Source organism: Jatropha curcas, chromosome 4 (assembly GCF_041381405.1).
Source record: "Jatropha curcas cultivar XTBG-Jc1 chromosome 4, XTBG_Jcur_1.0, whole genome shotgun sequence".
Classification (NCBI taxonomy): Eukaryota; Viridiplantae; Streptophyta; class Magnoliopsida; order Malpighiales; family Euphorbiaceae; genus Jatropha; species Jatropha curcas.
The window spans coordinates 2117958-2145664 of NC_143154.1; the positions used below are offsets into that span (position 1 = coordinate 2117958).

The following is a 27707-nucleotide window of genomic DNA, read 5'->3' on the forward strand; positions in this document are numbered from 1 at the left end:
GGACAAGATTTGCAATCATAGCTAGGCACTATCTCGTTACTTGTGTGAAAACAAAAATGATTAATTATTATTTATTGATACAGTATAGTGACAAGTCATGGCTTTTATGTTTTAAAAATCAATTTCATTATTGCGTTATTCTACCGTTAGTCAACTAAATAGTTATTGACTTATTGTTATTACTTCTTTTTAGTTATTTTCCCCCTACTTTAGCATTTTTGCATATATAGACAAGGCCTACCCTTCCCTTCCCTTCCCTTCCTTTCTCTCAAGTCTGTAGTTTTTCATTTACATAAAGTATATTCAACTAAAATTATATCCATTGTGCTATGCAATAACAGATTCTGGCACATTCATATATTTCAGTATGAACCTTTTTAACCATTTTCGATTTGTTTCGAAGTTTATCTTTATTTTCTAAGTACTATAATTTTCATTTTTTTGTGTAAATGACTGGTATCTAGATCCTATGCAGGTGTATTTAGTAAAACTAAATTTGAGAGCTCTTTCCACATCCTGCGTTGCCAACTGAGCCACAATCTATAAAATTATCGGCAGCTAAAATATGATATAGTTATCTTTTTTGGACTGTTATTATAATTAAACACATTTTCACTCTTAGTTGAAACATCACATTTTCGCACGCAAAATAGTCTAGTAGTAAATGCATTTTTACTCTCCAATAGTTTCAAGTAAATATATGTTTATTCGACAATAGTTTTAGATTGAAATCTTTTTCTCCTGGTAATTAAAAAAACATCACATTATCCACATTTTTCGCCAAGAAAATTTAGATTTATTAGAATAGATATATTTGGAAGTCAAATGAGAATGGTAGTGTAATGTGAATGTTATTGATTGGTGTCTGTTGTGTAGTCCCCCACTTTCTCCATTTTCATTGGAGTGGATGCTTTGATAGTTTGATTGCCTCTTTCCCAACGACCCACCGCACTTCCAATTTCACAGTGACAGCAAAGTACAAACTTGCTGATCCATTCACATCATTATTACAGATTTTCTTTTTTAATATTTTTGGAGAAAGATTCTAATCTTTATTGTTTATCAAAACCGTGTATTTGTTGCAGCAACTTCGCATTTTATATCACAAATTTTTTTACGATCATAACTGATATCTGAAAAGTCAACTGAAATACTTTAGACCTATATAGAGGGCGATTATCCCAAAATGACGATATAATAAATACCAATTAAAAGGAAATTATTATTTTAAAAATAATTTGCAAATAATCCCCAGCCTAGTGGTTGGAGTGATGCCCTACGAGCCAAGATGTCTCAGTTCAACTTGGCAATGCAATGTTATTTCCTTCCCCTTGTAGTGGGTTTTTATTTTCTTCAATGAGCTTTCTTCGTTATGGATTGTACTGTCTTTGATGAGTTTTAAATTGTTATAACTGTTGTCGATAGTGTAGAGAGTGTAAAAATAAAAATTCATTGTACATAATATCGAACTATCGAATGGTAAAGAAAACATATATTTTAAAAATAATGTATAAATATTATAGTCGAATACTGACTGACTGATGTCTGAGTATTCCTAAGAAGTATTAATTACTCCATGTAATCTATAAAGGCTCAATTTTTTTTTTCACTTGTCTCAAATTATAGTTTTATTTTTTGTAAAAGAGGTTAATCTTTATAGTTTCCTATTTTACCTCTACTTGAGATGTATCTTTGTCAATATATATTACTCTCTCTTTACTACTTTAAATGCTCATTTAGGATTTTAAACTATATTAATTATGTTTTTCCAACCTTACCTATATATTAGGTGTAATTTATTTTTATATTTACATTTAAGAAGGGAAATTTAGAAATTATACCATTTTTTATAGAAAATCACTGAATTTTAATTATTTTTTTAATCCTTGTGAAAAAATAATGCTGTTATTAAAATGGCACGGAGGGAGTAATATATTCTCTTTTGTTAGTCACTTGGAACAAACAAAATACGTATTATTGTCATTTATATTACTCAATTTCATAACTTTGAAATATTGATCATTAATATTTCATATAGAATATACCGGAAAATTAAAATTAAAGTAAAAATTATGAATTAATCCTATTAATTATATTTTCTTAATTTGTATGAGCTCTGAAAGTAAAACTAGGTTTATTATTATGGAATAAAGAAGTAAATATATTTTAATTGTTTTTTATATTCTTATCCAATAATATGCTACTCTTATTCCTATAAGTTGTAAAGAAAGACAACCCAAACCTATCCTACACGTATTTAAAAATTAAAAACTAGCAAAAGACTTTTTGACTTTGATGAAACGGAGACCGTTTCAAAATGATATATATAGTTGAAAATTTTCTAATAAAATAATATAATAACACAAAAATATTTTTAAATCCACTTTTGTAAAATAATAGATAATTATTAAATATTGTAAATAATGTTTGTGAAAATTATTAAATCCACTTTTAAAAAATAATTACAATATATACTAAAATAATTAATTAGAAAATTTTAATTTATTATTTTCTCAATTTTTATCATGCATTAAAATCCATACAAAATTTGTAACAAAGAAAAAAAACATACAGCAAATATCCAGTGAAAACCGTCAATTATGTGTAATTCGATTAATTTTTTCATTAACGTAACAATTGAAAAATCTCGAATTTAAATATTTTGGATCACATAAATTTTTATATATTTAATAAATTAAGAAAAAAACTGCTATATTGTATTGTGCAGAGAGCCACAATCAGTAGAGTAGTAAAGTAAACGAGCACGTCTATTTATACTGTTGATTAAAGATTTAAGACAGTTGTGTCCAACAGCAGTTGCCTCTGTCCAAAGTATTACAAAATGTCTAATCAATCCAAATAGGGTTATCCTGCTAAAAATATTTCCACTACATTTTGATATAGTCCCATGAAATTTTGTGGGAATTTGCTTTTAAGGATGGAACTAATTATACTTCTGTAGAAAATGCGTTCAAACAATTTTTTTTTTTGATATTTATATTTATCTTAAATTATTATGGACTTAATATAAATTTAAATTGTTTTACTCAAAAAAAATTTAAATTTAAATTTCTTACACAACAAAGAAAATATATTTTTCTGAAAATTGTTAGTCTCATATTGATTTTATAATTTTAAAATTATTGTAATTAATGATCGATTGCCAATATAAATGTATAACTATAAAAATGTTCATATTATCGATCATATTGCCTCATTAAAATTCATTGTAGTTGAGTAAACAATATTTTTTTGGAAGGGAGTTTTTTTTTTTTTTTTTTGTAGAATAAAGAAAATATGTGAGAAAAATTCTAATATTTTGTTTGGAAAGGAGCATAAGGAAAATATTAGAACAAGGAAAATAATAGAGATTGTCAACTTTCTTTTTAAAGTTATTTTTTACCCTTGTGTTTGTATATAATGAACGAAAGAAAATAAATTTATTTTCCTTTAATTGGAAAGGGTAAAATTTTAGAGGAAAAAATTATTATTAAAAATTGATAATTATATCCTCACCTAAATGATGAAATATTTAAGAAATGTTAGAGTTTGTTTTTTAATTTAGGGTGTTTGGATAATTTAATAAAAAGCGAGTGAAATTCTCATCTTTCTCTATTATTTTCTCTCTAAATCAGAGAGATTTAAAATATGTGCGTCCGAGCGGAAGATAAATAAAATATTACTCCATTCAATATTTTCCTCATAGTTTTCAAATAAAGGAAAACAACTTTTTCTAAATTTTTTCCATGGTTTAAAAAAAAAACTAAAAATACTCTCATCCAAATAAAGGGAAAGAGAAATGATTTTTCTTTGTTTGAGGAAGGTGGATAAAATATCAAATGAAGAAAAATATGCACTATTTCCCTCTTAAATAAAATATCTTCAAATTGTAAAAAAAAAAAAAAAAGAAAAAAAAAAGAATTTAGAAAATTGCGTTGTTTAACATGAAATAAATTTTATTATTTTCCTTTCATTAGCTTCTCACCAAACAAAGCCTTAATTTAGTAAATTGTTATGCTTTATTGCACGTTTCTCCATTAACCATGGAAGAAGGCAAAAGGCACCTAACTCAAGAGGGCGAGTGGGTAAAGGTAATGCTAAACTCATTGATATAATCTCATGTACAGCATTTCAGTATAGTTTAATGTAAATTGAACAAAGATACTTTAATAATGTTGTGTTATTGCTAATATATATATATATATATATTTAACCACAGTTATCTTTAGTCCATTTGGCTAGAATTAAATTCTGCTTGTACCGGGTTACCCACTAAGGGATAAAGTGTTTTTAGTAAATATTTATTTCATCCATAAGGATCGAACGCTCAATCTCACTTAAGGGAGAAGTGCCGAACACTTATCTCAACACCCGTTAGTACAAATATTCATATATTTATTAAAGACTTGGGATGTTACAAACATCCATCACAGTGGGTCTTTTGAAAAGTTATAAAAGAAATGAAACAACGAGAAGTATATGAATCTAAGATGAAGTTGCTTGACGATTCAAGCTTTAGCCTGGTGACAAAGGTCTTATGCAGGAAATGCCCTGAGTTTGAATCCACTCTCTATCAAGGGCGGATTCAAAAAATTTAATAAGTGCGGACAATATATAAAAATAATATTCAATGGAGGAAAAGGTAAAATTTAGTGAAATTAATTCAAATTGATATAATTATATAGACTAAAATATAAAATTCATGTTATTATTGCTTAAGTATAAGGGTGCTTAATATTTTTGGTTATTATCCTAAAAAAATTGGTTATTACTGAAATTCGATGAGAAAATTTGATGAAAGAATCAGTTTGTTTCTCTATTTGATGGAAAAAATAAATTTTAAATTTCATGAAAAAACAAATTTTGTCTAATATGCTACTGTTAGTTCTCCTGTAATCTTTAAATAAAGACATCATCCTACTTAAAAACGTAACGGAGGCTTTGACTTTTAAAACGAAGACCATTTCAAAGTGATTATCAATTTCTTAATATGTTCAAAAATACTAGTAGCATATATAAACCTCATTTTCAATAACATAATTTAAATTTATATAATATTTAAACTATATTATCCTATAACTAATAAATATTTTTTAAAATATTTTTTTACAATTGGACATAATAAATAATTATCAGAATATTATAAATAATATTTTTTGAGAATTATTATATTTAGAAAAATTATAAATACATATTAAAACAACTAACTACATTTTTTTAATGTATTATTTTCTCAATTTGAACCATATATTGAAACAAAAATCATTACTCAAAGCGAATTTATCAAAATTTAAAACTTAAAATCACCATTATATAAAAGATTTTATTTGAAACTTTCATTTTATCCTAGTGTGAAAATATGTATTAAATAAAAAAAAACAGGTAGTTTATAAAATATATTTTTAATAATCATTTAATAATTCAATGATAATAATTAATAAATTTTTACAAAATAACTAGGTATGTCAAGTCTAGCCAGGAATAACTAGTAACAACTGCTACTAGTAAAGTCAACGAGTCAACGCACGTTATCCTGTTCATTAGAAAATTGTGGCCTACATGAGTTGACGTTGTCCAAATTATTTGAAATTGTCAAATCACCCAAAAGAGCTCTATCGTTAATTACAAGTAGCTTCACAAAATATATACTCGCATACAATTACAATAATTAAACCTAATACAAGTTAATTATGAATAATCTGATTGATCTTTTTACTTGTGTGAAGAATAAAAAATTTTAAATTTAACTGCTCTTGACCATAATATTTTTCACCAATTTGATAAATTAAGAGAAACACTACCCTTCTTATATAGTCCACAGTGTTATTTCGGCGTATTAAACTTTTTAATTAATAAAAAAAAATTTAATATGATAGAGTTTAAACCATTTCGAACTACAATATTTATATTAATAACTTCTATTAATTCATATAACATTTAGCTTTATGAAACGCTATTAAAACAACTAACAGCTACCAAAACAGTTAATTTTGCCAAACAGACCCTTAGTTATGGACTAAACGTAGCCTGGAGACTCCTTACATATAGGGTTGAGCAAACGGCCTGCTCGGTTCAATCGAAGTTTCTTTACAACAAATCGAATCAGACCAAAAAATGCATATGAACCGGTTGATTCGGTTTATTTTTATTGATTTTTACCATTTTAGTTCGGTTTTAAATCAACCGATAAATTTCTGTGTAATCGAATTGAACAGAGCAGCAAATTCAGTTCAAAACGAACGAACCGACCAATCGAACCTCTCTTGGACACCTAATCAAAGTGAATTGAAATGGATCAATTCAGTTTTCGGTTCGGTTCGATCATTAATTTTGCTCACCCTTACTTGCATATTCCAATGAAAGAAGTCTATAATGGTAGGAGACGGATTCTGCAAAACATGCTTACCTGAATCACCATAAACAACTAAATTAGCTAGACAATCAGCTGTCTGATTAGCTTCCCAAAAACAATGTTTAAAATTCAACCTGCCAATCTCAAGCTAAGAGCTTATTACATTGAATCCACAAGTTCAATAATCTAAATACATTACATCTTATTTTATTAGGGTTCTAAAAAAATTGGTTATTACTGAAATTCGATGAGAAATTTTGATGAAACAATCAGTTTCTTTCTCTATTTGATGGAAAAAAATAAATTTTAAATTTCATGAAAAAACAATTTTTGTCCAATATGCTACTGTTAGTCCTCCAGTAATCTTTAAAGAAAGACATCATCCTACTTAAACGTAACGGAGACTTTGACTTTTAAAATGGAGACCATTTCAAAGTGAATATTAATTTCTTAATATGTTCAAAAATACTAGTAGCATATACATTTTCAATAACATAATTAAAATTTATATAATATTTGAACTATATTATCCTATAACTAATAAATATTTTTTAAAATATTTTTTTACAATTGGACATAATAAATAATTATCAGAATATTATAAATAATATTTTTTGAGAATTATTATATTTAAAAAAATTATAAATACATATTAAAACAACTAACTACAATTTTTAAGTGTATTATTCTCTCAATTGTACCATCTATTGAAAGAAAAATAATTACTCAAAGCGATGTTATCAAAATTTAAAACTTAAAATCACCATTATATAAAGATTTTATTTGAAAATTTCATTTTATCCTAGTGTGAAAATATGTATTAATTAAAAAAAAGGTAGTTTATAAAATATATTTTTAATAATCATTTAATAATTCAATGATAATAATTAATAAATTTTTACAAAATAACTGGGTATGTCAACTATAGCCAGGAATAACTAGTGAAAACTGCTACTAGTAAAGTCAACGAGTCAACGCACCTTATCCTATTCATTAGAAAATTGTGGCCTACATGAGTTGTCGTTGTCCAAATTATTTGAAATTGTCAAATCACTCAAAACAGCTCTACCTTTAATTACAAGTAGCTTCACAAAATATATTATCGTGTGCAATTACAATAATTAAACCTAATACAAGTGAATTATACATTATCTGATTAATTTTTTCACTTATACAAGGAATGAAAAGTTTTAAATTTAATTCCTTTATACCATAATAGTTTTCACCAATTTGTTAAATTAAGAGAAACACTATTCTTTTTAAGTAATCCACAGTATTACTTCGGTATATTAAAATTTTTAATTAATAAAAAAATTTAATACGATAGAGTTTCAACCATTTCATACTACAATATTCATATTAATAACTTCTTAAATTACATTTTTTTTATATATATGGAGGAGGGAAAAACCACTAACAAAGATAGCAACAAAACAATTAGGATGTGTTCGTCAATATTATTTTAGGTAACTTTTAGCTTTTGGACTAGTCAAGATGCTAAGCATTGTTTTTTTATAGTATTTGATAATATAACATTTGAACTAGCTTTTAGAGTTTAAGATAGCGTTTTGTAGAAAGTTGAATTCATATAACATTTAGCTTCTCACATTTTATGAAACGGTACTAAAACAATTAATTTTGTCAAACAGACCTTTAGTTACTAACTAAATGCATGGCTGAGCAAACGGCAAATTCGGTCCAATCGAAGTTTCTTTACAACAAATCGAACCAGACCAAAAAATGCATATGAACCGATTGATTCGGTTTATTTTTATTGATTTTTACCATTTTAGTTCGGTTTTAAATCAACCGATAAATTTCTGTGTAATCGAATTGAACCGAGCAGTAAATTCAGTTCAAACCGAACAAACTGACCAACTGAACCTCTCTTGGACACCTGATCGAAGTGAATCGAAATGGATCAGTTCAATTTTTGGTTCGGTTCGATCATCAATTTTGCTCACCCTTACTTGCATATTCCAATGAAAGAAGTCTATAATGGTAGGAGACGGATTCTGCAAAACATGCTTACCTGAATCACCATAAACAACTAAATTAGCTAGACAATCAGCTGTCTGTTTAGCTTCCCAAAAACAATGTTTAAAATTCAACCTGCCAATCTCAAGCTAAGAGCTGATTACATTGAATCCACAAGTTCAATAATCTAAATACATTACATCTTATTTTATTAGGGTTCTAAATATAATCTAAATACATTTGATTTAAGTTTTTATTTAATCATATTTTTCGCATTTTATTTTAATACCATAATAAAGAATTTTAATCAATAACAAAAAAAAGAACATCCAATTTAAAAATCCTTGAATGAAGGCTAAAAATTAATGTCTCAATGTCTTTAGACACATGTGGTATAGAAGAACTTTTAAATGATGAATTTCAAACCATTCAATTAAACAAAATCTATGTCTCTTTCACTTTTTCTTTTTGGCTGGCGCAATAATTAGATATCTTTATAAAAACGTGGCCACGTTATTTGAAAAGATCAAAAAGATTTTTTTTTTTTTTTTTTTGAGTATTAGACGAGAGGTTATAAAGTAGAATAAAATTTTTTTATTAAAATTTAAGAATTAAATTATGTGTTCTGATAATTTTTTTTTTTTTTTTTTTTTTTTAGTTTTTACGTATCAATATCCAATGTAAAGCCAAAATCGATGCTACCAAACATGGGAGGTAATAATTATTATTTTATTTCTTTATTTTATTTATTTATAGTTGCATACGAAACGCGTGTAAGAATGCCGTGCATAGTCAATGTAGACAGAGCAGACGAATTGGGCCAGTCTGTCTAGCACGGGCTTTTGAAAAAACAAAATTAATAATAAAAAATTATACTCTCGTGCTTTCAGTAATTTTTTTTAGGTTGTCTTTTACACGTATTAGGAAATACAATTAAATTAATAATTTTTCTTACATTTTTAAATATTTTTTTATATTAAGTATTAAATAATTGATCACCAAATTTACATCATACAATTATCATATCACCACCTGTCCATCTTCATCTTTTCCCATTTATTTAATCATTTCTCACTCCAATTAGATCCTGGGCCTTGATTCCAAGTATATATGCTGGGCATAATTGAGGTCCAAAGGGCTCCCGTCAGCCCAAATAAATGGTTCAGATTTTCCAACTTCAGGCTCAACTAACGCGTTGTTTGGCAAAGAGAGAAAGAAAAATAAGAGAGGAAAATAAAAAATGATTCCAGTATTCATTTTCTTTTTTATTTTTCACTCTATGATTGGATTGGAAGAAAAATAAATGGGATAAAGGAAATTTAATTTTGTACCTTGTAAATGCAATATTTTCTCTCTAAAATAGAGAGAATCCAAATTGGTGAGGCTAGAGGAAAATTATTTTCCTTCCACCCTAATTTTCTCTTGTGGCTGTGGATTGGGCTCATTTGCCTCCATGTAAGCTGCCAAATGATAACAAATGGTTCCATTTTTACTGATTCAACACTCCGGCAATCAATACTGATCGGTGCCAATCAATTGCAAATTTTTATAAATATAGACATTCATTGAATAAGTTTTTCGGCGACACATCAAAATAGAAAAAAAAAAAAAAGATTTAAACACCAAAATTATTATTATTTTTCCATATATATATTAAGGAAGTTTAAGACACTTGGCCTTCCTCAAATATGAACAGATCCATCAAAGGCTGAAAAGAAAAATTCCATATAATAACCTTATTAATTAGCAATAATATTTCAAGCAAATATCTCCTCTATTGGTTTGCTCTCCAATTTGGATTTCTCCAAGTCCTTGATTTGCTGTTCCTTAGCCAACTTTTTGAGCCTAGCTAGCTCAAGGTCTTTGCTCATCTTCCTCCTATACATCTCTGCAAATGTAATTGGCTCCTCAAGAACTGGCTTAACTCCCTCTTCTATCTTCAGTGGATAAACTATTGCCTCTGGTGCTGGGTTTTGAAACGTGGCTATGGACAGTCTGCTGCAGTTTGAGTTCACCACAGCTTGATGGTCTGCATTCTTGAATCTCCCATTGCTAAGGAACTGCCTCATAGTAAAATACCAATATATACAATCAATCACTTATATATATTAACCCTAATATAAGAAAGAGAGAGTAATTATTTAATGAAAAAATTACTATTAGGTACGTTCTTTTATAACGTTCAAATGCACCGGTTAATCTCTACTTTTGTCGATATACACATTTACATCCTCAAGTTTTGATTCCGTTCAACTTTTAAATTTTTCTGTCAATTTTTTAAGTGTTTGCTATTAATTCGTATTGAAAAGACAAAAATACACCTCATTTAACCGTTAAATCTTCACCTCTAATTATGATATAAAAATTAGAAAATTTTATGTAAAATAAAATATAAGCATCATCATTAATGATATTTCAAAATTCAATCCCCAATAGCCCAAGATGGTCTTTGTTTTTGAGAGGAGAAATGGTATATATTGACAAAAGCAGGAACCGACTAATATATTTGATCAATATATAAAGACATAATAGAAATTCTCCCTTATTTAATAATTTAAAAGTACTCACATGACCATGATCTCCAAGATTGACAACAAAAGCACCTTCAACGGGCTGAACAGTAATCCAAGTCTTGCCATTATCTCTAGTAGCTTGAAGGCCACCAACTTGGTCTTGAAGCAAGAGGGTGATAGTACCTGGATCAGTGTGGCGTTTGAGTCCAAGAGTAAGGTCTGGCTGTGGACATGTTGGATAATAATTCACCACAACTTTTTGGTCCATATCTACACATGCCTTCGTTAATGCCTCCTTCTCTAACCCCATAGCTTCTGATAGAATCTCAAGAAGCTTACAAGCAAGGCCCATTAATTTTTCACTGTACTCTGCAGTTACTGCTCTCCATCCTTCTGGCTTGTCCGGCCACCTTGAATAGTCTCTTGTCCTAAGTGGGTATGAGAAGTATGTCACAATTTCTCTCCAATCTTGGACTGCCTCTCCCTATACATAGATTATGGTTCAGAAATGTTCTTTAGAACCAATCCAAAAAAAAAAAAAAAAAAAAGAAGAAGAAGAAGAAGAAGAAGAAGAAGAAGAAGCTTAAAAGCTCAAAACCAATCAAAAGTAAAATATGAATATTAAGAAATTGCTTTTAAATATAATGTGTCCTTAAACGGGATGTGATACAAACATTTACAGTGTGTTTCCTATTGTAAATGGAGATATCAATGTCAAGCAAGAATCCTAATCATAAATACTGAGCGAGGATTTTGAGCATTAATTACAAGATTAAACGAATTTTTGACCGAATTATTCTGTCAACCGGTTTGAGTAACGGTCAGCCAATTTTTAATGATTATTGCTATTAAGAAATATATTGAGATCGATCGAGATTAGAATTATCAATTCAATGAATAGGACAATGCGATTCAATGAACATGATAGACCTAATTGGGAAGGTATTGTTTTTTTTTTTTTGGGTTGATTTTTTATATGCATTTGTTAATAATATCAATATTAATTAAAAGAGATTATGAGAATCAAAACTTAACATGATGGTAACACTATTAAATAAAAATCCATTGATTTTGACTTAAAAAAATAATATATGGATAAAGAAACATGTGGAGGGTCCTACTCCATTTTCTTCCAAAGGACAATAATAGAAAATGAAATATTGCATTCAAATCACACAAGTAAACGATATCTTTTCAAAATAAGTAAAAAAAAAAAAAAAAAGAAAAGAAAAAGAAAGTGACACAACTATATGGCAGGAAAAAACCTAAATATTACCTAAAAATTTGAAACAAAGGATAATAAATCTCTTAAATTTGAAAAGTTATTTCCTATTTGGGAGGATAATGGAAAGCAAAGAAACGTAAGAGAAAAGATTGAAACGGATGAAAATTTAATAAAGATCTTACTTCAATTAAAAATTTGAAAGAGCCAATCAGGTGGTGGTTGGTCTCCTCACTTATGGGAAGAGTGATGTGTCGAATTTGAGTTTTGTTTTCACTAATTTATTGAGTAAATGGAAATTCAAGTCCTCTCAACCATAATATTATTTCTGCCATAAAGCCTCCAATAAATTAAAAAAATTAAATATTTGAAAGAGAAAACACAATATATTAAATATAACTTTTTTTTATTTTTTATACATTTTCCTACGTTCTTTTTCTTTGTGGGTTCAATTGATGAAATTTGAAAGTAAAGGGCTCAAATGAACTTTAAACTAAACCTAAAGGGCTGGTTTGTACTTTCATCATATATATATATATATATTTTCCCACCCGCATAACGTACTTCCGGTAAGACGACATATTTTTAGGAACAAACAGTTTCAAAATGGAAATGCATAATGTACCTGTAAATGGCTAGAGACAATAAAACCGCCTTTCTTACCGCCGGACATATCAAACCGGAGCTTCTCCTCCGGCGGTAAAGCAAAGAACTCTCTAGCAAGACGAGTCATTTCCGATATTAACTTAGTATCAACGCCGTGATCAACCACCTGAAAAATTCCCCAGTCTTCACAAGCTTCAACAATTTTCTTACATATCTCAGCTCTTTTGTTTCCTTCCGAGACATCATCAATCCCCGCTAAGGATATAACGGGAATTTCATTGCTGAATTCATTATATGCAACTTTTGGACGCTCGTCTTCGTCGCGGACGAAGCTGGCTTGGAGGGTTTTCTCCTTTGAGAGGGATGTAAGAGTCGCCGGAGCCATCGTATTTGGGTGGTAAGACTTAAAAGAGAAAGAGAGGTTTTTTCTTTGTATTTGGGTTTTAGGAGAAAAGGGTTCGTATATGTATATATTATGTGAGCTTAGGAGGTAGGAGAGAGAGGGCAGAGGAGGGTGTGGTAACTACCCAAGTACCCAACTAACTCTCAAGCTCGTGATTTGAGAATTCGTTTATCTACCAATCTCTTAATAGATTATTTATAAATGGGGGATTTTTTTTTTTTTATTGGATTGGGCTATTGGGCTAAAAACTCCATAAGTGTATTTGATTTGATTATTTATATTAGCTATAATTCATAACTAATAATTAGTTTAGCTTGTTAAATCAATTATTAATTAAAATGTAAAATGAATATTAAAAATATATATACCAATTAAGTTCACAACTAATCTATATATATAAGTACGGATAGAGATGAAACATATTGGGAATGACGCAGAGATATGATTATATTTTGTAATGATAAATTGTCCTTTATTTTGATTGTTAAAAAAAAAAAAAGAAATTATTAATTTAAAAATCTTTATTAGGAATACTAATATATAGAGGTGGCCATATTACGGTTTTAGGAACCAGAACCGTCGGTTCGAACCGGTCCCAAACCGTAACCGGAATCGGTGGGAATCGGAACCGGTTCGAACCGGAACCAGAACCGGAGATTTCCGGTTTGGTTCCGGTTCCAGATTTCTAGAACCGAAATCGGCGGTTCCAGAAAATCGATCGGAACCGGATTGGAACCTCCGGTTCGAACTGGCGGTTCTAACTGTTAGAAACCGTCAGATTTGTGTTTTTTTTTTATTTTTTTAAAATTATGTTCAAACTTTTTTAAATAAAAAATAAATTCAGTTGAAGAATTTTTTTTTAAAAAATAATTATGTTCAAGTCTTTAAAAAAATAAATTTAATTGAAGTATTTTTTAATTTTTTAGGTGTATTTTTTTTACTAATAACTTTCACAAATTTATTAAATTTTGAAAACCGCGCTTCAAAATTTAAACTTTAAAATTATGCGATTCGCCGGAAAATCGATTGGAACCGTCAGTTTTGTCACCGTACCGGAACCGTTCGATTCCAAACCGGAACCGGAACTTTTCGGTTCGGTTCCGGTTCCAGTTTTTTTGGAACCGGAACCGTTCGTTCCGGAACCGTGGCCACCCCTACTAATATACAATTATAATTAACGTGATCATATATTAGAAAGACCATCATAGTTTTAAATAATTATTTAATATTCTTTATTATTTTAATAGTCAACTGCAGCGCCACCAGTATATGAAAGACAATTGGGCTCGCCTGTGGTAATTTTCATTGCTAAAGCTCGAACTCAAAACTTTTGATTAAAGGAAAAAAAGTTCAAACTATCCCATTACAATCAACGTTGGTTTAACGTTGAAATTCGGATCCTTTAGTCGGATAATAATTTCACTCTCAGGTTATCCAAACCCATGCCCAATTTATTATTTGCCAAATTTCCAATTCTTCTAGCAAAACCTTTTTTTTTTAAAGGACTCTTCTAGCAAAACTTGGAACTTGGTATTTGTATAAGGGAGTATGATAGCTTTTAGGGTTAAAAAGAACTCCTTTTTCATACCTCTCAATCTGTGAATTACAAAGTTTATATACACAACATATAATTATTATAGAATATTTACAATAATTGCGTTTGATCCTTTCCTTATTTGCTCGATCCAATTTCTTTATTTTTCTGATTCTGATCCTTTCATTATTTGCTTGAGTCTGAACCTTTCCTTATTTGCTTGATTCGATCCTTTCCTTATTTGCTTGATCCTATTTCCTTATTTTTCTAATTCTGATTGATTTCATTATTCTTACACTCCCCCTCAAGTTGGGTCATAGGGTCTCTGACACCCAACTTGACTAATGCTTGATTGAAGATCTTTCCTGGAACTACTTTGGTGAGTATATCTTCCAACTGCTCCTCAGACCGAACAAATGGCAAACAAATGCTTCCCTCTTCAAGTTTCTCCTTGATAAAGTGTCTGTCAACTTCCACATGTTTGGTCCTATCATGTTGTACTGGATTTTTAGAAATGCTTATATATGCTCTATTATCACACAGCAGTTTGCAGGGCCTTCCTGGAGGGAAACCTAACTCTGTCAATAACTTCTTCAACTAGTGACCTTCGGCTAAACCCCGTGCAATCCCTCGAAACTCTGCCTCAGCACTGGAGAGGGCTACCACCTTCTGCTTTTTACTTCTCCAGGTGACCACGTTACCGCCAACAAGAGTGAAGTACCCTAATGTCGATCTCCTGTTAATCGGATTCCCCGCCCAATCAGCATCAGTGTAGGCTTGTATTTCTAAGTGACTATGCTTCTGGAATAACACTCCTCGTCCTGGTGTTCCTTTTGAATATTTGACAATCCCGAGTGCTGCTTCCATGTGGTCAACCTGTGGCTTGTGCATGAATTGACTAACTACCCCAACTGCATAAGCAATGTCAGGTCTAGTATGTGAGAGATAAATTAGCTTCCCAACTAGCCTTTGATCTTGAGCCCATGATTGACTATCATTGGGGTTTCAATTGGCTTGCAATCCACTAATTCTGCCTCTATGAGAAGGTCAAGTATATATTTTCTTTGTGAGATGAAAATTCCCCCTTTTGACCTCAAGACTTCGATGCCCAAAAAATATTTTAGTCTCCCAAGATCTTTCATTTCAAATTCTTCGAAGAGCCTCTCTCTTAATGATACTATTTCCTCTGTGTCATCTCCTGTGATAATCATATCATCCACATATTAATAGCTCTCCTTTCTTCTTTATAAAGAGTGTATGGTCAGAATTACTTTGACAGTATCCATATCTTTTCATGGCCATAGTAAATCTCCCAAACCAGGTCCTTGGAGACTGTTTGAGCCATATAATGCCTTTTTCAGTTTATATCCTTCCCCAGCTTTGAACCCCTTTGTAAAACCTGGAGGAGCTTCCATATAGACTTCTTCTTCTAGGTCACCATGTAAGAAGGCATTTTTCACATCGAACTGATGTAATGGCCAATCAAGATTTGCAGCTAATGAGAACAACACATGTATCGTATCTATCTTGGCCACAGGAGAGAATGTCTCTGAGTAATTTATACCATAAGTCTGTGTGTACCCTTTGGCAACAAGTCTAGCCTTATATCTTTCAATGGTTCCATTAGCACGATGCTTTATTGTAAAGACCCATTTGCAACCAACTGGCCTTTTTCCTTTCTGGTAACTTGCATTGCTCCCAAGTAACATTTTTCTCCAGTGCATCTAGTTCAACTTGCATAGCTTGTCTCCATTGTTGGCTGTTCTGAGCTTCTTCAATAATTCTTGGAATATCCTCCGAATATATTGACATTTCAAAGGCCTTTGCAGATTCAGATAAGCTCCCCCTGATTAAGTTTGCCATTGGATGTCTTGAATTTCGAGGCTCATAATTAGGGTCATACCTCTTTGGTGGCACTCCCCGATTGCTTCTTGGTGGAAGAACATACCTCTTAGTTTTTGGTACCTCTTAGGCTGTCAAATTAGTCATTTCACCAGCAGTTATATCTAAAGGAGCCTCAGGAGTGAAGTCACTAACCTCAGGTGTCACGCCCCGACTCTAATCACCAGAGGAATTGTCCGCTTTGGTGTAGTCCACGGACGTCCTACACCTCACTGTAGTCCCTGCACGCCCTACCTGCACGGTTTTGTCCCGCAGGTGAAATGGGAAACTTCCCAAGAGGTCACCCATCCTGAGATTTCTATTAAGCGAGCACGCTTAACCTTGGAGTTCTTCCAACTCTCCAGCCATTACACCAAAAGGCACCTCTAATGATTAGTTTCACCCTTTTCGATATATGATTCGATTCATTCCTATGTCCCGCATTCCACTACCCTAGCTAGCCTGCCATCCTAGGATCGCTTTGCCGGGTCGGGATGTCACATCAGGAATATCGATTGGAGAGGATTCAACATGATCTGATGTAATGGACTGTTCCATGTTATCAGAAGCAGATACGGTGATCTCGCCTACTTGCTTTGTTGGGACAGTTTCAGGCAAGATTGGACTATGTAACCAACTTAGTGGATCATTTCTAGAACTCTCCCCTTAATCACTAGGTTGGTTGTGAAAATAGTAATCAGTTTCAAGAAAGTCACAGTCCATTGTGGTATACATATGACCATATTGAAGATCAAAACACCGATATCCTTTTATATGAATCCCATAGCCAACAAAAACACACTTAATAGTACATGGGTCAAGCTTGGTGCGACTAACTTTGGGGAGATGAACATAGACTATACTACAAAAAACTCTTGGAGGTAGAGTTAGGACAGGAGGTATGTTGGTGTATTAAGCCAAGGTGGATATGGGTGTTTTCATGTGGAGAATTTTGGTCGGTAAACGGTTCATAAGATAAGTTGCCTTAGCAACAGCTTCAGGCCAATAATACTTAGGTACTTTGGATTCAATCATGAGGGCTAGGGTGATTTCCAGGAGTATCTGATTTTTTCTTTCGTCCACTCCGTTTTGTTGTGGTGTGTGTGGGCAAGAGGTTTGGTGTATAAGTCCATTGTTTCGGAAAAAGGTTTGCATTTTTTGGTTTACATATTCCCCCCCATTGTCAGAACGGAGGATTTTTATTTGTTTCTAAAATTAGGTGTGAATTAAGTTGTAAAAAGCAACAAACTTACCAAAAACTTTAGACTTATGTTTCAGAAAGAAAACTCAAGTCATTCTTGTGCAATCATCAATAAATAGAAGGAAATATGAAAAACCATTTTTGCAAGTAACAGGGGCTGGACCCCACACATCAAAATGTACTAATGAAAAAGGGATATCAGTTCTAGTGTCATTAGGATAGAAAGCTTGTCTATGACTCTTTGCCAAAATACAGGTATCACAAGACAACTGATTTTTATGAGAAAAAAACTGAGGAAATAAGTGTTTGAGGTACCCTAAGGAAGGGTGACCCAATCGTCGATGCCACAGCCAAGCCTGTCTATCCACCGTCCCATGAGCAAGCATTGCGGTACCTTATTGGTTCACTTCATCAACATAGTAAAGTCAATGTCTTTCAGTACCATGCCCAATGATCCTCCCTGTTTGAATATCCCGCAAAATGCAAAAAGTAGGATACATCAGAACCACACAATTTAGTTCTTTGGTTACATGACTAACAGACAATAATTTATATGACAGGGCAGGAACATATAGATAGTTTTCTAGTTTAAGTGTTGGTGAAAAATCAATATTGCCCGCTCCCTCAACCGGTACAAGACCACCATCAGCTGTTTGAATTTATTTTTTTCGGGGTTTAATAGGAGTATGGAAATCTGAAGCATCTGGTGACATAGTGTCAGTAGCTCCACAGTCAAATATTCATTCTATCTCTTTGAGGGTTTATTTTTAGCAATTAGGCCCATGCTAGGTACCTCTTTGTAATCTTTTGTAGCCAAAGGGATAGAATGAATGTTCTCAAAAAACTCGGGGTAAATTTGCAAATTTTCCATGCTTCCAGATCCAATTGCAACATTATTATGGGTTCTGTGGTTAGTGTCCAAAGAAACAAAGTCCACAGGGTTAGTTTGTAAAATTTCAAAATTTTGAGTCCCTTTCTTAAATTTATCAGGTGTCTCCACACTAAGAACCCTAGGATTCCCTTTTTGTGTCTCAGTCGCTTCTTTGCCTCCTCCTTTCTGTGATGCTCTGCCTGCCATTCCACCAAATTCAAGAGGCTAGTTGTCTCCCCTAGTGTCGGTGGTCCCAAGATCGCCCATCGCGACGGCGATAACTCCCTTGGTCCTCTTCTTACTATCTGGCCACCACTCAGGATACCCAATTAGTTTGAAACATCCCTCTCGGTTGTGCCTTGAACCTCCGCAGTGCGAGCATTTCAGACCACTCTTATCATCCTCCCACCGGAGTGAAGATTTGGCCTCTGTCTTGGCCGTGTCTGACCGGCTTCTGGTGGTGAAGCCACTCCCTATTCCTAAGGGGTTTAACCCTGATGATGGCTCCCCTTTCATGATCTCTCTCCGAGGTATTTCTCTTCTGATCATCACATACGTTTCTTCCACCGTTGGTAGAGGATCTCGATTTAGGATATGTCTCTTGTCCTTGTCATGCCCATCATTTATCCCTGCAAGGAATTGATACAGTATGTTCCTTTGCATTAGCCCATTGTAGATCGTGATGTCCTCAGAGCATTTCATAGGATTTGGCATTCTTCTGCCAATTTCCTTCCAGATAGCTAGGAGCTTGCTGTAAAAATTCTCGATTGGATCTGAACCTTGCTTCAGGCTATTGGCTTTCATAGTCAGATTGAAGATCTATAGACCATCCTGACCACTACTGTACATTGCCTCTATTCCCTTCCACAGATCTCTTGCAGTTGGGTAATCAAGATACTGATTCACCAAGTCGGATTCTATATTCTCTATGATCCATGTGATTACATTGGAATCTGACTGTGCCATTTGGGATATTCTGGATCGGTGGTTAGTGGTGGAGGGGCTGTGATGTGTCTGAGCCTACCTCTCCCACTGATTGCCAAATACATCAGTCTGGACCATTTGGTATAATTTTGGTTGTTTAGTTTTTCTGAGATACTCACTGTTTGACTTGTCGTATTTTCTGTGGTAGGTTTGGTGTTGTTGATTTGCTGAAATAGTTCCAGTAATTGGCTCACTGGAATAGATTGCTCCATTGATTTTGTTGTAGACGAGCTAACTTCGTCTGACATTTCAGGTAAGTTTCAATGGTAGGTGATGAGCTTAGACAGAAATTGGGTCTAATGATCGAAAGACAGGCTCTGATACCATGATAGCTTTTAGGGTTAAAAAGAATTCTTTTTTCATACCTCTCAATCTGTGAATTACAGAGTTTATATACACAATATATAATTATTATAGATTATTTACAATAATTGCAATTGATCCTTTCCTTATTTGCTTGATCCAATTTCCTTATTTTTCTGATTCTGATCCTTTCCTTATTTGCTTGATTCTGATCTTTTCCTTATTTGCTTGATCCAATTTCCTTATTTTTCTGATTCTGATTGATTTCCTTATTCTTACAGAGTCATTTGATTCTCTTATGAGAATTTTTTGGAATGATCTCTATCTCTCTCGAATTGATTCTTCAAAGAATTAACTCATTACGGCGGCTTTATTGCTATTATTTCAGCTGACTTGAGTAAATCTTTAAATTGTTCAGATTTAACTTCATGAAGTGCTTATAATAAAAGTTTGAATTCAGTTGGGAATTTGATTTTGAAGATTAAGCTCGGTTAATTTAGAATATATTAAGCTCGAGTTCGATTCATTTGAAACTTGTTTTTTGCATAAATAAGTTGAGTTAGCTTGTTTAGTAGCTCATTTATATTAACTAGAGTTCTAGCTTAAATTTAGGCTCATTAAGAGCTCGAGTTAAAGCTCTTTTTAGACTCATAAGAGCTTAAGTTTGGGCTCGATAAAAATTCAACTTGAAGTTTGATAATAGTTTATCAACAATTTTAATGCTTATTTTCAATTGCTCAATAACAACAACAATAATAATTGTTATTTTGAAAATCGGATTGGACCGATTGATCCAACCGATTTAATCAGGAACCAAATTACGGTCCGATCCAAATTGAAAAGTTAAAATAAGGATTAAAAAATTATTGAGAACTGAGTAAGAACTTTAATTTTTATAGGAGCATCTGCAACTGATATGTGAGATTTAATTACTCTTTTTTTAATCAATAAATATGTTTGGCAATTCTTCTTCAATTTATAAAAGAATTAGCTTTTGAACTTCAATTTATAAAATAATTAACTTTTGAACTTCTAGTTCAAATAGCCTTGTAAGATGATTGAAATCTTATAATGATAATAATTTTTAAGTAATTTTTATTTTCAGCTATTTATTTTATTTTTAATGTTAGGATATAACAATTAATATTTGATCAAAGATGCTTCACTAGTTTAAAAATTCTAGATATTTAATTCTAGATGAAAATTTATATTTGATATATATTCTCAACTTCTTTTCAGGACACCTTAGTTTGTCGTGATGGAGCAATTAGATAATATACTACACATTCAAAAGTTATTCTATAGTAATATTTAATTCTTAACGAAAATTAATTATGAAGGGGAGAACTGATGATAAGTTGTTGGCTTGATCTAAATAAATACTATTGCATGTAATAACATATCGTTTTACAGAAATATGGATTTATTTTTATAGTAAACTTTTTTGAAAATGTTTTCATAATAATTATTATGCAATTAATTACAATCATTTAATAAGTAAAAACAACAATAAAATTGCTTTATAATTATTTCAATTAACATATATGTTGTAGTCACCAAAGGTTTTATATATAAACTAGTTATGTACCATCGCGATGCTCTATTTTTTAAATTAAATTGAATGTAATTTTAAAAAAATTATTGTAATTTATATTTGCATTGCTTTAATTTAAATAATTTTCTTTTGTATTTTTAATTAAATGATGAAATGTAAAATTGTACGCTTTTTTTGAAATTCTCAAATAATGAACTGAAATATTAATTAGTAAAATTAATTATTATAATTAAATTATTGTATCTCGATTTATATATTAGTTAATTATTTATTTTTCTCTTTGAACTTCTTATATATTCAAATTAAATGGAATATAAAAATATTTAATTTTAATAAAATAAATTTTAGTGAATTGAAATTAGTGTTATAATTCTATTTGTTAATCTAATTATATTATTAATTAATTTTTTATTAACTATGGCTTTATTATAACCCAATTAATTTATTTATAATAAAAAATTTAATGTTATATATTAATTATAATGAAATCCTTAATTAGATTTATTAGTTTGTAACTCCATTATTTAATAAAAAATTAAATTTTATCAAATAAAAAAAGATTAATTATAAAGAAAAACATGTGACATCATCACTTTTATATTCTATCACGTTGCCACATAAGCATTTATACTTTAGAAATTATATATTTATATAGAATTAATTTTTATCAACTATGGCTCTATTATAACTCCAGTAGTTTTTTTATAGAATAAAAACTATTTAATAAAAAGTTTAATATTTATTATATATTAATTATAATGAAATCCTTTATTAAATTTATTAGTTTGTAACTCCATTATTTAATAAAAAAATTAATTTTTATTAAATAAAAGAAGATTAATTATAAAAAAAACAAAAAGCCACATCATCACTTTTATGTTCTAACATATTGCCACGTAAGCATTTATGTCTTATATAGATGTAGATTCACCATCATTTGGAAGACAAGTTGTCTTAATAGTATAATCTTCTGTGTTCTTAATCAAATTTATTTCACAAATAATTTTACAAACTTCAAGTTGCAAGTTAATAATAATCATGTAATTATTTTTTAGATGCATCCATAAGATATCTAAATGGTACATATAGTAGATGAATTGATCCATAAATTGCCTTTTGTATATTCCAATAAATGCAAGCAATTCAATTTGAACTTACTTAGTGATAGCTTAATAATTAATTTACTTTGAGAACAAACTAAGTATTAAAAATTTATTTGATTCAAGGATACATCTAGTTCTTTGATAAATAACCATCTAAGAATTTTAATTTTTTTACATCATTATTAATTGGGATGGTCCTATTACTTATGCCAAATGATAAAAGTATTTGGATTTGAAAACTTTCGGTTTACAATCATATTTATTTCAATCATTATCTCTAAATGATATACATTTTAATGAACATCTTGAAATTTAATAACATTCTGAAATATTAGGGAAATAATAGTGCATTATGCATGAAATTTATTCGTTTTAATAACATTCTGAAATATTAGGGAAATAATAGTGCATTATGCATGAAATTTATTCGTCTAGATCGTAATAATTACACTTTTGGAGGCTATAGATAATTTTTACCAGCAAAACTAAATTTGTCTTTCTATATTTTGGTGTAAAATAAGTACATGACTATTATTCATACATGTCATATTATTTGTATCACTTCCGGTGGTAAGATTTATTTTCTTAATTATTTATGTGGCTACTATAATTGCTAATATTATTACTTCAACTGTGATCTTATTAATATTCTCAGCAACAAGCATATTTTTGTCATTGTTCATGTGCATACTTGATATTATGTGTTATTACATTCACTTTAAAAAATGCATTAGATCTAGCTGAATGGACGATACCATATGTTCAGTATTATATGTTATTATATTCACTTCAGTAAATCCAGTTGAGCAGACTTCATAATTTTATCAAGAGATCATTATTTTATTCAATAATAAAATGACATGGAATAAAATAAAATTATATCTTAAATCTTTACTCTCCATGTTGCTACTGCAATAGCACATTCCACGAATAAGTATCATAGACAATTTTAGGTCAAGAACTATTATAGACTTTAAACATAATAATAATAATAATAATAATATAATTAGAAAACAAATTTGATAGATTTTCAACATTGTACCTATATGAATTTATGTCCATACATAGCAATAATTATGATAAAATAATAATTTTAATGCTACAGAATTATAAACACTTGCAATTTTAAAATTTTATATTTATTTATGATGAACTTTTAATCATTATACGTTTTTTCAAATTATTCCAAAGAACAAGTAGATTTTTAACTATTAAGTATTCAATTATTGTCTTATCACAATTTTAGTTAGATTCTTGATTTTCTATATTTAATTGTGTCTTCAATCTCTATAATATCTTTCAATTGTGAATAAATTTGAACATGCAAATCTTAAATTTGGTTATTGCAAAACCAAAAATTATACCCTTTTCAAATGATTTGATTAAGAAGATGCTAGAAAAAGCATGTGCTAATAACTTATGATTTTTCAATGGTCACGTCACATAATTCTAAATTAATAGCTCTATTCGCTACTATCTTGTAATATTTCTTAATAAGTTGTAAAAAGTTATTATTTTTTGTAAAGTTGTTGAATTATAAAATTATAGCTTTAGGTTGTTTTTAATACTTTTTAAAAATTTATAAAGAGTGGATATTTCTTGTAAAGTTGTTGGATTACATAATAATAACTCCGATTGCCTATCTATATATATATATAATCCTGAAGTAAAAAATAGTTTTAAAATGCTGACATAATACTTTGCTTTGTCAGCAATTTATTTTTCTATTTTTTAGAAATTTTTGAGCTTTTCTATCCATTTTTTCTTTTTTTTTTTAAATTTTTTTGAGGTTTTTTCCCTTTTTTTCTTTGCATAAATATCTTTTTTTAAATTTTAAATTATATTATATGTTATCTATATAAAATCATTTAAATTGTAAAGTTTATCTTAATCTTTGTTTCTAACAATCTAATCATATCTCTTATAATATCTAATCTCTAACTAATCAATATTTAAGAGATTTTTCTTATAAACTACTCATCTTTATCTCTATAAAAGCTCATTTTATCTCACTTCTCTTATGGTCACAAGAGCCGTATTTCATGAGCAACGTGCAATGCTACGAGAGACAGCTTAGTCAAGCAATAAGCAGGTACCATTAGAAATTACAGTTTGAATTTGGAAGAGTTTTTAACTCTATAATTATGTTATTAAATAATGATTTTAATTTTGAATTGTTTTCATATGAATTATTTATCATTATCTTAATTTTATTACATTGTGTTGTTAATTTATGATGGTTCCATTTTAGCATTTTGTACAGAAGGAAATACGTTAAAGGTGGATTGCTTATGTATAATGTAAGAAATTGTATTAAAAGTATCAGATTGTGTGGACAAATTTACTACCTTATTATTAAAGATTAAAAGATTGGGAATTGCTACCATGTTGAGCTGAAGTATTTCTGCAAAGATAAGCTTGAGAAAGGTTTTGGTATCTGTATTGAGAGAAGACAGCAGAATTGAACTATATGCCATGTTTTTACTGTATTGGATGATTTGAACAATTAGGTTTTAAAATAAATAGTATAAGATTATTGTATAAAAAAATGATATATGATTATTGTATATAAAAATAATTAATTTTGTTTTATGATAATATTTTAATTTAATACGTTTTGGTGGTCTAATTTTTTAAAACATTTTATTTATATAAAACTAATTATATCATTCAGTTATCCAAATTTAAATTAAATGAATTAGTTTGAACTCTTACATGAAATCATAACATACTCTTAATTAAATGTGTTAGTAAGAAATAAGTTCAAGACCTATGACTAATTAAGGGATATTTAATAATATCATTCAATATTCTAATTTAAAAATTTTAGCTCTTATTACTAAATACAATAATTTTAAATTTACATTGAATAAAATATAAAATTTTACATAATATTACAATTTTAAAACTCCATCAAATTTTCTACAATCATTTTATAAAATGAGTTTAACTTGTATTTATATGTAAAGAGTTTATTTAATCTGGTTGAAATTAAATGCCTAATAATCTAAAATTTTAATTTTATTATCTAAATTTTGAAAAGTCTATATATACTATGAAACCATATATACTAAACAACTTATAAATTATAAATTAAAGTAAAAACTAAAAGTATAATATACAACAAAAATAACATGCGCAATGCGCAAGCCTTCACCTAGTGCATATATAATCATGAAGAAAAAAAAACTTCTAAAAGCTGAGTTGACATTCTATTAGTTTAGCATTTTCGTTTATCTTTTTCTTTTTACAAATTTTTAATTTTTTAATAATTTTTAAGTGTGTATATATATATAATCTAAAACTTTGAATATTAAAATTGTAAAACTTTAGAATTTTTTTGCCTATCTATATCCATATTTACCTCTCAATTCAATGATTTTTTTATGGAAAGAGTATTCTTAAGACAAAAGTTTTTTCTCCTAAGTCTTCATGTGCGGCGCGGGTGTGTTCAGTATTGTCCAACAAATTGTTTATCAAAGACCGAAGAATATGAACTTTCTAACAATTGTTTTCTTCTTATTTTTTTTTTATTTTTTCTTTAAATTATTTTGCTTTCATTTTTTAGATTTTGATTGAGCTCTACAAATTTTTAAACTTGTATTTATTTATTTATTTATTTTGATATGTATTGTTCTTGTTGCAATGCAGATAGAGGCAAAAATAAGAGCAAAGAAAAGGAATAGATATTCTCTTTCAACTAAGGTAATGTTGACTTTCTAGTTTAATTTTTTTTTCTTTATTTTTTTTTTTCATGCAAGAAGAAGTGGAGATGGAGGCAAGAATATGAGCAAAGAAAGGAAATAGATAAATAAGACTTTTTAGGAAAATAGTTTTTTATTTTTAATCTTTGTACAATTAGTTGTATGATATTGAGTATGTTTAGTAATAGTTTTTTCAATTTGTCTGTGAAATTTTTATGCTTATGAATGAAATGTCAGTCTTTAATATTAATTATTATTATTATTATTTTGCTTGCTTGCTGGGGTAGAAGATTAGAGAGAAATCTCTTTAGTTATATTAATAAAGTAAACATTTATATAATTGATTTAAAAGAAAAAAAAAAGAAAAAACATTTAATTCAATAAATACGTTCAAGCTAATAAAAGGAATTTATAAGATAACATCTAATAAATTAAAAAATAATTTACATATTATAAATTAAAAATATATTTAAATACAAATGATATTCTTAAAATTTAAATTTAAATTTTATTATCTAAATATTAAAAAATTATATATAATAATTATATTTTAAAATTAATACTCATTTACAATAATTATCTATATCTATATTTGAATTTTGAATTTTTTCTTTTTTATTAGATCACTTAAGATACTTTTTTTTTTTTAATTTTAAGTTTAAAATTATTGATTATTTAAAATAATTATCCATATTTATTTAAATTTTTAAATATTGTTTTAAATGGGATAATTTAACTTTCTTTTTTTGTCCATTTATTTATTATTATTATCTATTTTTATATTTATATATCTTTATATTATTGCATTTTATGTTCTTTAACTCTTAGCTTATTTGCAAAAATATTTAACTAATGTTTATTTGTCAACGACTTTTGTATTGTATACATTTACCCTGTTTTAGTTTATACTTATTTATTTTATAATTTTTTTATTTGTTTCTTTTCAGTTGTAATTTTTTTTATAAATATTTATTTTTATATATATAATAAAGTAACTTTTAATAAAATGTATAATAATAAAGTAATAAAATAGTTCATACAACGCACGGACTTCTATACAGTCTTATAATAATTTCAATATATTGTAAAATATGACTGCTATGTTGTAAAATTGGTGGTTTAAAGGAAGTTAAATATTTTATAATATTTTTTAAACATTTTGTAAAAGATATCTTTTTTTTTTTGGTTTACAAAATAATAGTTCTTATTATCAATATTTTGTAATACTTTCAAATATTGTATAAAATGTGATTTTTTTAAAAGTCGTTCGTTTATAAAATAATAGGTTTAGTTTTATAATATTTTATAAAAGATGACTATTTTTTTTGTAAAAGACTAAAAGTTGATAGTTAAAAAATAATATGCACGAATGTTACTATTTTGTAATATTTTCAAATATTTTGTGAAATTTTTTTTTTTCTGAGAATGAAAAATATATTTTTAACAAAAGAGCTGTTTATAAAATAATAGGTTTGAACGATCAATATTTTATAAAAAA

The 27707-nt window shown here is 29.0% G+C and overlaps 2 protein-coding genes and 1 long non-coding RNA gene across 3 annotated transcripts; 1 reads left to right on the plus strand and 2 right to left on the minus strand.

The window, feature by feature from the left end:
* Positions 1-9943: 9943 nt before the first annotated feature.
* F3H (flavanone 3-hydroxylase) lies at positions 9944-13126 on the minus strand. Its single transcript, XM_012210526.4, has 3 exons — positions 12690-13126; positions 10898-11326; positions 9944-10389 (listed from the first exon to the last, which is right to left on the minus strand). The coding sequence occupies exons 1-3, from the start codon at positions 13053-13055 to the stop codon at positions 10087-10089; spliced, it is 1098 nt and encodes a 365-aa protein (XP_012065916.1). The 5' UTR covers positions 13056-13126; the 3' UTR covers positions 9944-10086.
* A 5659-nt stretch (positions 13127-18785) lies between these two features.
* Positions 18786-19364, minus strand: LOC149496654 (uncharacterized). The gene has a single exon (XM_089720402.1). It carries the CDS (start codon positions 19362-19364, stop codon positions 18786-18788), a length of 579 nt encoding a protein of 192 aa, XP_089576528.1.
* Positions 19365-24506: 5142 nt separating this feature from the next.
* On the plus strand, positions 24507-26474 carry LOC110008993 (uncharacterized). The gene is made up of 2 exons (XR_002283812.3): positions 24507-24597; positions 26157-26474. It is a non-coding gene; the product is annotated as an uncharacterized LOC110008993 (long non-coding RNA).
* The last annotated feature ends 1233 nt before the right edge of the window (positions 26475-27707 follow it).